We start from the raw sequence: 13,323 nt of genomic DNA on the forward strand, positions 1-13,323 counted from the left end.
AGGTAGGGGCATTACCACTGTGTCACAAGAACATCAGTGTCCTGCATCTGGTATTTGTAGGCACTTTCCCATCCAAGTACTGGCCAGGCTTGAGTCTGCTTAGCTTTCGAGACCAACAGGATTGGACATTTTCACACTAACGTGTAATGACCCATCTCTGGATCAGGTTCAACTTGAACCCAGATCTTCTGGCTCAGACCTGGGAGACACTACCACTGCACCTCAAGAACCCGAGCCTGTTGTGGAATATCTAAAACACCCCATGTCAGTCAGCCGTGAAGTGAGTCAGGTGAAACTTTACAACCGTGAAGTGATGAATGTCCTGATAATCAAGACCCACTATTCCATCAGTCATATCATTTGTATAAATGTGTTGCTGCAATCACCTATTTGGCCAATTGATTCCCTTGGAGTCAACTAGTTCGAGTAGAAGGCACCTTCACATCCCTTCCTGAATGAACTTAAAAATAATCCATGTATTACAAACAAAATTTAATACTAAAGCATTGTAAAACTAGTTAACCACAACATTTTAAAGTGTAATTAAAACTATACCTGATTAATCTCTGACAAACAAATTCACATGATTCAAAACGACTAGAAACTCTGCAGTATTAACAAAGATAGAAAAAGGGAAAGAGCAGTCTTGCTGATCCATGGTCACTGATACAAAGGATAACGTTTGATGAAACGATGATTCTTTTGAATGGAACAAAATCTGTGATCGCAGCAAATCGATGGCAAATTCTTGGTACCAGGCTTTGATTTGGATGGAAATCCACTTAGAAATAGGGCTCTGCATAAAGGTTCCATTTTAATACTTTTATTACGATTGGCAAAAGTAGCCCAAATATTGAATTATGAAACTGTATACAAATTATTCCTAAATTTGTGCAGGACAGAAGGAGTGAGGGAGCTTTTTGATTTGCATGCGGCTGCTGTTCCTTTTCCAAGTGCCCGCTGTGTTGATAGACTCTCTCTGCCCTTCCCCTGGTGTTCAACACAGAAACCCAATGCAGCAAGGTTTGCTGGGTAATCACCAACTGCCAGAGTCTCCTCTCAATAGTGCTCCATCTCCTGGTGTTTTCCACATAGTCCACAATAAAAATATGTATTCCCATCAATGCAGGTATGTCATTGAGGGAGAAACTCTCAGATCACTCTGAGAAGAAGTATCAAACCAATCAAAGGATCTTGACTTTATTTTTACAATTTCTTGTGACATTGCTTGTAAGATTACTTCATAGACTCCAGTTATATCATGAATCATATGCTTATGTTTATAGTTTGTGTTACTTTCATTGCCTGCGTAAAAATAAGTTACTGTGTTGCTCACCATTCTGACTTGGGACAATATTGTCATTCATTCACTGTTGCTAGGTAAGAATTCCAAAATTTACCCAATTCACAGACTGCAGCAATTCACAAAGGTTTCATGGTATTTGAACCTGTGTCTCCAGAACGTCAGCCTGGGCCTGTGGATTATTTGGTGAGTACAGCATCACTGTCCTTTCATATTTAAGTCAACGTGCAGGAAAACCCCCTTCAGTTTGTGTGACTGGGATTCACTAACAAGATGTGTACTTGAGGTGGACTCTGCAACAGTATTCAAGATTCAGTTTGATAAGTGGCTGAAGGGAATGGGGTTGAAAAGACATCAGTAAAAAATGGATAAAGGTGATTAGAACAATTTGGGCTCACAGATGGTAAACATCAACACAGACTTGTTTGACTGAATGTCCTGTTTCCTCAGTAGCTGCTAAGTATTTCAGTGTTTGATGGTTCCATGATCACGGTGGCAGAGACAATGATCGTTTTCATGTCTTCATCTGTCACACAGCCAGTGAGGGAAAAGAAGTTTCCTCAGTCCTTTGAGACCTGAAAAATAAGATTGTTAGGTTATTAACCAGAAAACTAATTGTTCAAATCTGATTCTACTATTATAAGTATATATTCGGATGAATATCTAATTATTATATCCAAAAATACAGAACTAACTTTATTAAGAAATTGCCTTACTAGTGTAGAATATGTGGAACAAGCAAGGCAAAACTCATGAATTTGGTTGGAAACTAATGAACAACTATTTCAAAGCTTTGTTTTGTGCTGATGCCAAAGATTTATATATAAAAAATATACTCATCCATCTTCTCTGTTAACATAAAGACAAAGGCTTGTTAACTCTCCAAAAACAATTTGAAAAATGTCAGTGTCTTAGTATTCTTGGATTGTTTACCTTTCTGCTGATTATGAAATGTTTGTGCAACCCGGAAGGAAAGCTGTTATTATCTTTCATAATAAAGATCCTCGATGGCACCTGTCACATTCACGGGGAATACAGGAAATTTCAACAGATAGGCATTGTCAGGGGAGGCTATGAGATCGTAATTTAAATGAAGAATTATATATCTCTTTGAACAATTGTAACTTAAGGTGAATTTTCATCTTGTTAATGAAACATCTGGCCAATTTATAAAGAAAACGATACAAGTTGTTGCTGAAAATAGTTTGATGTTTAAGTCAGGTAACTTGGGAAACTAATGAAGGACTATCAGCAGCAGATTGAAAGTTTACTTGGTGACTGTATGTACAATTTTGTGCAACATATTTGTGAACGATGGGTGTCTTGTTAATGGGTATATTGTAATTTTCAAACCTGGGAAAGGCAATGATGCTTAATTTGAGTAGGTATCTAAAAGAGACATGGGATTCAAAGTGTTAACTTCATTTCTGTCTCCAGTGATGTGACCAGACCTGTTGAGCTTCTCCAGCACTTTGTTATCATTTCAGATCTCCTGCATCTGCAATATATTGACGTTATTTGACTGCCTCAGTTGAGCTTTGACTGTTGTGTCAATGGACTGAACTTTACGCTCTCCCACCGGCATGTTTATACACAGGCTGTGAAAATACCATGGCTGGCCATGCCCCACTCTCTCTTCCACCCTGACCTGTCTGCAGTTTTACAGTGGGCTGGGCGAGAACGAGGCCAGACTGCCCTTTGGCCAGTTGAGATCCGAAAGTGGGCAATTAATTACTTCTTACAGGCTGTTATCCCCCTTGTCTCAATGTTCAGGCTGGTTGGAGGAGATCAGGACCTTCCTCTTGAGCTTAGTAATCATCCCCCCCACTATAGGGTTTGCCTCCCGTGGACAGACCTGCTCCCTCCTTCCCCATTTCTTCTTTGAGCTCCCCTGTCCCCACCACCACCTCCAAACCCCCTCCCCCTCCCCAGCCTCACTTTTCTTCATTTGCATGACACCACCTATATTTACCTGGCCCTTGACTCTGGGACTTAGAATCCAGGGGCTTCTTGTCGTTCCAATCCTATCCACTGCTCTACTACATTGCTGGGGCAACCGAGCTGCGAGCCAATCAGATTCAAAGGTCAATGGCGACATTTCACATGCTGATTGATGCCAGTCAAGGCCTACTTACCGACAAGACTGTCATTGTGTTGGCTTTGTCCTCCTCTGAGGGCTTTGTGTCCATTGCCTTACACTTGCTGGTGAAGTAGTTAGAATATGCTGCCCTCACCTGAAAACAGAATGTAGCAGGCAGTCAGTGATCCGATGGTATCGAACTAAATGGAATCAATTTGAATTTCACTGAATCTCTGACCTTGACATACTAATAATACACATCAGAATTTCGACTGCCTTAAAAGTATCAAGAAGCCCTAAGCATCTTGAGGTCCCCTCCCTGTCTGTCTCTTTCCTGTATTGGCAGACTGCAGCTCTCTCAGTGTTGGAAGGCTTTCCATTGGCCTTGCAGCATTAGGAAATGGCTGACTGTCCTCAATTGAAAAGGCATAGTATCATCGACCCCCTACAATGGAGAAGGAGGCTATTCAGCCAATGAAGCCTACAGCAACCCTCCAAAGAGTATCACACCCAGACTGAATCCCATCTCACACCCCCACCCTCCTAATTGCTGTAACCCCAAACTTTTAAATTTAACATCGCTAATCAAACTGCTTGGATGGTAGATCCAACAAATTGGAAAATGAGCGAACCTTTGGGGGTAATTAATCAGCTAATCTTACAAAAGTTGTGTAAGGTGTCTACTTCTGACAGGGCATGCATTCAAGTCACTGAGTCAGAGAGATATACAGCACGGAAACAGACCCTTCACTCCAACTCATCCATGTCATCAGGATATCAGAAAGAAATCTTGTCTCATTTGCCAGCACATGGCCCCAATCTCCCCAACCCTATCCTGATGCCTTTTAAATGTTGTAATTGCACCAGCGTCCACCACTTCCGTTGGCAGCTCTTTCCATACAGGCACCACCCTCTGCGTGAAAACGTTGCCCCTTAGTTCCCTATTAAATCATTCCTCTCTCACCTTAAACCTTTGCCCTCTAGTTTCAGACACCCCACCCCAGTGAAAAGACATTGTCTATTTACCCTATCCATGCCCCTCATGATTTATAAAATGATGTCATCCCTCAGGCTCCGATGCTTCAGGGAAATTTGTTCCAGCCTATTCAGCCTCTCCCTATGGCTCAAACCCTTCATCCTGGAAATATCCTTGGAAATATTTTCTGAACCCTTTCAAGTTTCACAACATCCTTCGGATAGCAAGGAGACCAGAATTCAATGCAGTCTTCCACAAGTGGCCGAACCCATGTCCTTTGCGGCCACAACATGACCTCCAACTCCTATAGCCAATGCAGTGATCAATAATCGAAAGCATAATAAAAGCTTTCTTCACAAATATATCTACGTACGACTTCTCTTTCAAGGAACTATGAACCTGCATTCTTTGTTCAGCAACACTCCCTAGGACCTTACCATTGACTGTATAAGTCCTGCCCTAATGAGCCTTTCCAAAATGCAGCACCACACATTTATCTAAACTAAACTCGATTTGACACTCCTCAACACATTGGCCCATCTGATTGTCCAGCTGATGTAACCTTCTTTGCTGTCCACTATACCTCCAATTTTAGTGCCATCTGCAAACTTACTAACCATACCATCTATGTTCACATCCAAACCATTTATATGAATGACAGAAAACAGTGGACCCAGCACTAATCCTTGTGGCACTCCACTGCTCCCAGGCCTCCAGTCTAAAATGCAACCCTCCACCACCACCCTCTGTCTTCTACCTTCAAGCCAGTTTCTTATCCAAATAGCTAGCTCTTCCTTAAGCCAGCCAGCACCTCCTCCTCGGTAATATGGACATTTTTCAAGATGTCGCTATTTATTTTGCCTTTTTAAAAATTTTCTGTGTGCTTCCCCACAGTAAACATTGATGCAAAATACTCATTTAGTAGCTCCCCCATCATCACTCTGTAACCACATCACTGCTTACCTTGGGGTTTAACATGCAGAGGAGAATGAAGATGAAAGTCCCTTGGAAACTGTTGATGATGGTGAATAAATAGGTCATTACACCGGGCTGCTCCTGAAACTGAAACAAACCAAAAATCCAAGTGCAGCCCAGGATAAACACCTGAGCAATGGCTTTGAATGTCAACATCCTGCAACAGAGACAGAAGGAGATCAGTGAGAATACAAGGAGCCCGGAAACAAGGAAGGCACCAATAGATCAGATCAAAGCTCTGCAGCTCTGTAACATGCTGTTCTGAATGCTTGTGGATGTGGATGTGGAAGCAAATAATGGGAGAAGGAAGCTCCATGAGCATCCCTTCTCCATTGCATGTTGGTTCGGCAATAATCGGCAGTGTTTTAGTGACAGAAATTAGTTAATGAGATATTGTATGTTGTGATAATGTGATTTTACTGTCAAGTCACATGAAAAAATGTGAAACAAAGTAAAAAGTGTCTTTTAATGTTGAGTAATTGTTTTCATATTGTATGTGGTGCATTGTATCAGCAAATAAATCCTTGAAATAACGCTGACATTTATGGTTGTACCCATATAAACCTTTACAGAATCATATCACCCAGAAGGAGGCCATTGAAGTGTTTAAGCCCATGTTGTTTCTTTGAAATGCTAACCCACTGAGTCGCATATCTCTAATCTTTTCCTGTAACGCTGCACTACATCAGAGTGTGGTGGAATGCTGTGAAACTGAATCCATTCAAGAAGGAAATCGACAGCATTTTCATAACTAACATATTAAAGGGGTATTGGGAGGGTGCAGGAAAGTGGACTTGAGGAGGTCTGAAGGACTGAATTGTCCTCTTTTGTTCCTGGTTTGAATTTTCTCTGCAATTTACCCTTCTTTACATGTTCCTGCCAACTTCAACAATATTTCCTTCAAGTTCAAGACAAAAGTATCTTACCTTGTATTCTGAAGTTTTGACACTTTAGTGTCCCGTTTAGAAACTTCTCTTTTCAATATCAAGAGTATTGTGAAGTACAGAGCCATGTTGATCTGTTGGAAGATTTCAAAATATGTTAAATGACTGTCAAGAGATTGTTGTTGGAGCATATGTGAAAGTAGCTCGATTTAATTCTTAATTTATTTTGCAATTTGCCAAGTGATGTTTGCAGCCAGAAATGGTGAAATTTCAGCCTGTCCTCCCTGTCACCATAATGTTTGTCATATTTTCTCTGCTTGCTCTGAAGATCCTCATTTTCTCCTGATTTTGGGGAAGACAGATCATCCTATGGGCAATTTAGCATGCCCAAATCACCCTAACCTGCACATCATTGGATTGTGGGAGGAAAGCAGAGCAGCTGAAGACAGAGAGAAGAAGGAAAGGTTTTGGGAGAGACGGCTATGGATGGCATGGTAATGGGGTGAAGAAGTTTTGGCAGACAGTGTATGGAGAAGAGAGGATATGGAGAATCGAGGACATGGAAGAGATGCTGTGCAAACGAGACTGGTAGAAGGTGCTGTATACTGAAAATGTCATTGTGCATTTGGCCACCTGAGACTACCTTGTAGCAGCAAAATAATTCTCTGAGGAAGAGGTAGGACAGGATCCATCTTTAACCCAAATGTCTTTTGCTGGATGTGGAACTGTTATGTCCCAGAAACATTATGGGGGAGGGGGGAGTGTAGTGAATGGAAGGATGTCAGTCAGGTGGATCTCAGAGAATATGAGTTACCTGATTGGGGCTGTTAACCTGAGCCAATCAGGGAGTCCTGGCTGACAGATATAAACAGGAGAGTCAAGGTTTCTGCTCAGTCCAGGAGAATGTTCTGTGCTAGCTGGGTCAGTGTAATGTGCTATATACGTGTAAATAAAGGGTGATTTGGTGATGGGATGCCAACCTTCATGGAGTTATCTCAGGGATAGAGAGAGTATTAGAGAGAGATAATGTGCAAAAAGAGTATATTATGGAAAGCAATGGGATATAAATGAGCCGCAAATTGATAATACCTACTTGTGACAGTTTGATTTGATTTGATTGGTTATTGTCACATACCAAGATACAGGGTAAATTATTGATTTGCATGCTGTCCAGAAAAATCACACCCTACATAAGTACGTCAGGGTAATATTACAGAATGCAGAATGGACTATTACAGCTACAGAGAAGGTGCAGAGAAAGATTAAGTGTAATATACAATTTCATAGAATTGCTTCAGTGTGGAAACTGGCCATTTGGCTCAACAAGTCCACACCAACCCTGCGAAGGGTAGCATATTAGTCTCCATTTACCCCTGACTAATGCATCTAATCTACGCATCCTATGGGCAATTTAGCATGCCCAAATCACCCTAACCTGTACGTCATTGGATTGTGGGAGGAAAGCAGAGCAGCTGAAGAAAACCCACACAGACATGGGGGGAATGTGCAGACTCCACACAGACAGTCACTCAAGGCTGGAATTGAACCCATGTCCCTGGCGCTGTGAGGCTGCAGTGCTAACCACTGAGCCACTGTAATATATGAGAGGTCAGTTCATCAGTCTGATCACAGCAGGGATGAAGCTGTTCTTGAATCTGTTACTAAGGTTAGGTAAATAAAAAAGGGGTTTACTGTACATTTTAAACACAAACATTTCATGCAATCAGATAGAAATAAAACACAATAGACTTGATATGAGTAGTTAGAAAATTACCCCAATGATCAGACACACAGGTCCCAGGAAACTCCAGATGAATCCTCTGTTTGTGGAGACCCAGCAGCTGGAAGTTGAGAGAAGAAAGTAAATCATTCAGAACAATGAGTATCAACAAGAGAATAAGACCCAGGAAGTGGGAGCTATTCATGATGCAAAAATAGTTTCACAACCCGTGCACTGATTGGATGATGATATTCCTGGTGGTTGTAGGTAAAACTAATTCAGAAGGTACTCAGTGAAATACCTTTGTAATATGAATTATGAATGAAATAAGAGCACAAGTCGACTATTTATCACATTGAAGCTGCTCCACCATTCAACAAGATCATGGTTGATCTGATTGTGGCCTCAATTCCACATTCACACCTGACCCACTCCCCCCTCCCTCCCCCCAGCAGTAATCTTTGACTCCCTTGTGAGTCAAGAATCTGTCTCCCTTTGTGTTATAAATATTCAATGACCCTGCCTCCACCACTGTCTGGAGAAGAGAGATCCAAAGACTCACAATTCTCTGAGAGAAAATGTTTCTCCGCATTGCTGTATTCAAGTGGTGACCCCTTTATTTTCAAACTGCTCCCCCCCCCACCCTCTAGTTTTGGTCTCCCACAAGGGAAAACATCTTGTCGGAATGGATCCATTCTGTCAAGTCTCCTCAGGATCTAATATGGCACATTTAGATCACCTCTCGTCCTTTTAAACCCCAAAGGGTACAGTCTCAGCCTTTAGAACTGTTGATTATGAGATTATCACCCAATTGAGGTTTCCATGCCTTGATGTGACTGAACCAAAACTGTCCACAAACAGACCATGGGCCACTAATGGTTGTGATGCATGTTGGCTGCTGTTCCCTTCTCAGATTTTTTTTCAGAGTGCTGTCTGCTTTTACATGGGTTTCCATCGCTTGGACCTGGTGTATGGTTCTGGTGTATAATGCTCTTGAGATGGCTTAATGCCGACTGGCCAGCCACCCTTTGGGGAGAGTCACATTCTGTATAAAACTGGGTACTTCTCTTCACAGCATTGTACATCTGCCTGTTTGGCCTTTGCCCTGTCACAGGGACATGCACTTCATCCCTTTTTCACTTGCCCCACATCTGCCTCCATCGCTCTTGATTTCCATTCCCTTTTTGTAGACCCAAGACCTATCCATCCCTCAACTGTTACTGTGGTTAACAAGGATCATCAATCTTTTTGACAAAAATGAATTCTACAACTGCAAGTGTTGATGATTTGAAGTGTACTTTCTGAAAGGATTGCAGTAATATAATGAATGGAAAGTTTCAAAAGGAAAACAATGATTGAGATTTTATGGTTCTTGGCTCCAAGAGGGGGGACTAATTGAGCAGCCCTCTGAAAGATGGGGTGAATGATCCCCTTCATTACTCTACAATCCAGTGAAATGCATCCTTTCCTTCCTGTGCACAAAGGTGAAAGGTGACATTGGAAATTAGGATCTCTGCTGTGGACCACAGTTACAGAATCCACTGCTGGCAAGTGTTATTGTCAGAGGGAGGAAGTGTAATTCCTGGAGTGGGGTTGGGATACATGAGTCAAGAGCCTATTCCTGATATTGCTGACAAGGAAACAGAGAGAGAGAGAGAGGGAGAGGGAAGGGAGGGAATGGGTAAAGAACAAAATGGATGAGAGGAGAGAGAGAGAAAACATGAGTAAAAATGAGAGGAAGGGAGAGCCAGGGGATAAGTCAAGGGAAGAAAGCTGAAAATGAGAGGAAAAACATAATGAGAGTATCTTCTGGTTCCTATATCGCAGAAATAGTCACACTTTCAAATCAAAATGCTGGAGTTTCATTGAGTGTATTTCTCACAGATTTCCCTTTGGCTGGTGGACTGACAGATTGATCCTTGGTTACTCAGCACATGACCACAGTGCATCAGTGATACATATTCACATATTATTCAGTCACAAATCAGTCCCAAGCTCTTCAGGAATAATATGAGGATTAAACAACATGTATGGCACATTTTATGTCTCAAAGCATGTAACAGTTATTGAAATACTTTTGATGTGTAGTCACTGTTGTAAAGTAGGAAATGTGTCAGACAATTTGCAAACTGCCACTAACAACAATATAGTAATGTTTGGGATAATTCTTTTTTGAGATGTTTATTGAGGGGTAAATACAAATACACTGCCATTCTTTCCTATGGGAGCTTGTATATCGACCTGAGCAGGTAAATGGGTCTTTGGTTTAATGTCTCATCTGAAGAATGGCATCTTTGCAGAGCAGCGATCCCTCAGTGCTGTGTTGAAATGTTGGACTTTTGTGCTCAAAGCCTGGAGTGGGGCTTGAATGCTTGAAGTTAAAGCTAATTTCATTGATAACACGTGTGCAAGAAAGAGAAAGAAGTTTAAATTCTGAAGATGGCTTGAACCGGAAGGTGATAATTCTAGCTATAAGATTTGAAGAAGAGGAGCCATTACTTACTGCCTGGGTGATCCATAGCCATCATGATACACTGCAGCGGAAATGACCACAATTGCCGCAGGAACCCCATAGCCAAGAAGGTACTTGAATTTCTCAACTTTTTCCGAATGAGGAACCCTCAAATTCCTGATGTTTCTGACCATGAGAAAAAGCTGGACTCCCTCCAGGAACATCCAAACAAACGCAGCCAGGAACAGGTAGTGTAGAAATCCTGCTATAATCCCACACATCACCTGTAATAATGAGAAACAGCATGAGAGCTTTTTTTGAAGCAGTGATTCCTCACAATTCCACCTGACACACTCTTGGAGCTAACCCCAAAACCATGTCCCAGCTGATGGTTTGTGCTCATCAGCAGAAGGGTGCCCCAGTTTGAGTGAGCCAGTGGGCATCAGTACCATTACAGAAGTATCCTGATCTTCTATCTCTACAGAATGTATTAAAGAAGGATGGTACAGAAGAAGCCTGGTTCAGAGGAGGAATTCCAGATTTCTGGAACCATCGGGTCTAAAGGTAGCTGAAGGTACAATCACTAATTGTGGGAGAAGGAAGTGAGGATTTCATAAGGGATAGAACTTGATGCACAAGGATCAAATATACAATCAAATGAACATCAAACATATTTGTACACGAGTGTACAATCAAATCCATTCAGTTGCACTGGACAGATATTTACACAAGTACCCATCTGTACCGACATACTCTCACACTCGCACTCAAACCCACACATGCTCAGACACATTCTGTTTCTGTTATACACACACATTTACTCTGTCACACAGACCCTTCTCTCTCAAACATATACATTTTCATACACACTCATAAACATAAATCTCTCCCTCTCACACACAAACACACACACTCTCTCTATGACACAGACACTGTCTCACACACGCACACACTCTCTCTCTCTCTGTGACACAGACACTCTCTGACACACGCACACACACTCTCTATGACACAGACACTCACTCACACACGCACACACACTCTCTCTCTGTGACACAATCTCTGACACGCACACACACTCTCTCTCTCTGTGACACAGACAATCTGACACACACACACACACACACACTCTCTCTCTGTGACACAGACACTCACACACGCACACACTCTCTCTCTGTGACACAGACACTCACACATGCACACACTCTCTCTCTGTGACACAGACACTCACACACACACACACTCAGACACTCTCACTCTCTCTCCCACACAACCTGTTGCATTGCTGGCTGTGGTGGATTCTCTTACCCGGTTTGTGGTTCTGTTGATGCCGAGAAGGAAAAGCAGCTCCGCCAGGAAGAGACTCACACACAGCTGCATGTGGGTGATGTGGAGAGCATTTCTTACATTGATGCAGAAAGCAAAGGTCACAATGGTGATTCCCAGACACACCAGAGAAATTGGGATCCCAATCAATGTAATTGTCGTCAAAGCAAAGGGATAGTCCTTGGAAAGAAATGTACTTGCATTAAGTTTTTGTCTTTCTGAACATGGTAAAATCCCCTCTGATAATCTGATAGGGTGAAAGCAGGGGGAGGGTGCTATACCCTTAAAGTGAGACCGAGATTAACAAGACTGTATTGTTTGATTATTCTGTGATTTTGACTGTGGATTGAAATGGGACATGGACTGTTATAAAAACCAAACATTGTGGAAGGGTTTGCTGCCCCTTTAAAAAGTCAGATTCCGGTAACTTTTTCTAAGGAGATGGTGAGGACTGCAGATGCTGGAGATCAGAATCGAGAGTGTGGTACTCGAAAATCACAGCAAGTCAGGCACAGTCCGAGGAGCAGGAGAGTCTACATTTCAGACATAAGCCCTTCGTCAGTACCACACTCTTGACACTCTTTGTATCTGCTGTTGACACAGCTGTTTTTTTAGCAGTGGTTACTACAAATGTGCTGGAGCCAAGGGGTGTATACAAAGGGAGATTTGGCCAGTTGATTGGGATATGATTGGTGACCAGTTGACAATAACGAAGGCCTTCTGCCTATCATCATTTATGTGATTGACTCTCAAGTCGTTAAAAAGTTTGTGAACATGACTGTTTGATTCGAAGCCAGCAGGCCTCAGGAAAGGAAGGTTCTATCTTTCTCTCTGCAGCAAAATATATCTAAAGTCTAAGAAAGCCGATAGAAATCCCCTTATCAGTTCCTGTGAGCTGTGACTTTCAACCAATAAGGCAGAGATTTTACAAATGTTTAAATGGAGGTTCGGGTTTTTACGAGTAGTTACATGTCAACGGCTCATAATGAATTACCTGAATGTTGATTTGATTCATTTGTAATAAATAGTAATTTTTGTTCAGTAAAGCCCCCTGCTGCATGCTTTGTGTGATCATGGATTGTAAGGGTGGGACAGCTGGGACAGTGTGCATATTTTTATAAAACCTTTAACTTTGTGATGAGTCCAGCAATAGCAGGGCTTGATTTCCTGTGATGTGTTCCAGTGAGGCCGACCAGAGTGATCAAATGGAGCATCTTTTCACAAAAGGGTGTTTGGAAATCTGAAACTCGGTCCCCACAAAGTTCTCAAGGTTGGAAGTCCAATGACATTTTCAAAATTGAGTTTGATCGTTTTATGTCAGGGAAGGATACTATGGGATATGGCATGGAGACAGATAATGGAGTATAGGTACAGACCACTGTCTTATTGAGTGGTGCAATAGGTCTGAAGGGAGCTGAATGTCCTCCTCCTCTTCCCATGTAAGTTGTCACATTCCTGACTGAAGCCTTGTCAATGTGGTAAGTGTGGTCACTTCTTCTGTAACTTCACATCCATCATTTTGATCCTTTGGGGAATATTGGAGGAGAGATGGAAGGATTCACAATCTGATCAGCCTGTTGAACACTTAGGACTGCTCCTTCCATTGC

General features: G+C 42.0%; 1 protein-coding gene across 1 annotated transcript in view; it reads right to left on the reverse strand.

Annotated features, from left to right (window-relative positions):
* Nucleotides 1–1,179: 1,179 nt before the first annotated feature.
* LOC140468102 (adhesion G protein-coupled receptor E3-like) overlaps nt 1,180–13,323 on the reverse strand; it is a 51,673-nt gene continuing 39,529 nt past the window's right edge. The window contains exons 11-17 of the mRNA XM_072564281.1: nt 11,699–11,896; nt 10,442–10,674; nt 7,993–8,059; nt 6,261–6,352; nt 5,323–5,491; nt 3,439–3,537; nt 1,180–1,878 (exon numbers count right to left, since the gene is read on the reverse strand). Coding sequence (XP_072420382.1) covers nt 1,864–1,878; nt 3,439–3,537; nt 5,323–5,491; nt 6,261–6,352; nt 7,993–8,059; nt 10,442–10,674; nt 11,699–11,896 — 873 coding nt within the window. The 3' untranslated portion in view covers nt 1,180–1,863. The remainder of the gene's footprint in view (nt 1,879–3,438; nt 3,538–5,322; nt 5,492–6,260; nt 6,353–7,992; nt 8,060–10,441; nt 10,675–11,698; nt 11,897–13,323) is intronic.

Source organism: Chiloscyllium punctatum, chromosome 46 (assembly GCF_047496795.1).
Source record: "Chiloscyllium punctatum isolate Juve2018m chromosome 46, sChiPun1.3, whole genome shotgun sequence".
Lineage (NCBI taxonomy): Eukaryota > Metazoa > Chordata > Chondrichthyes > Orectolobiformes > Hemiscylliidae > Chiloscyllium > Chiloscyllium punctatum.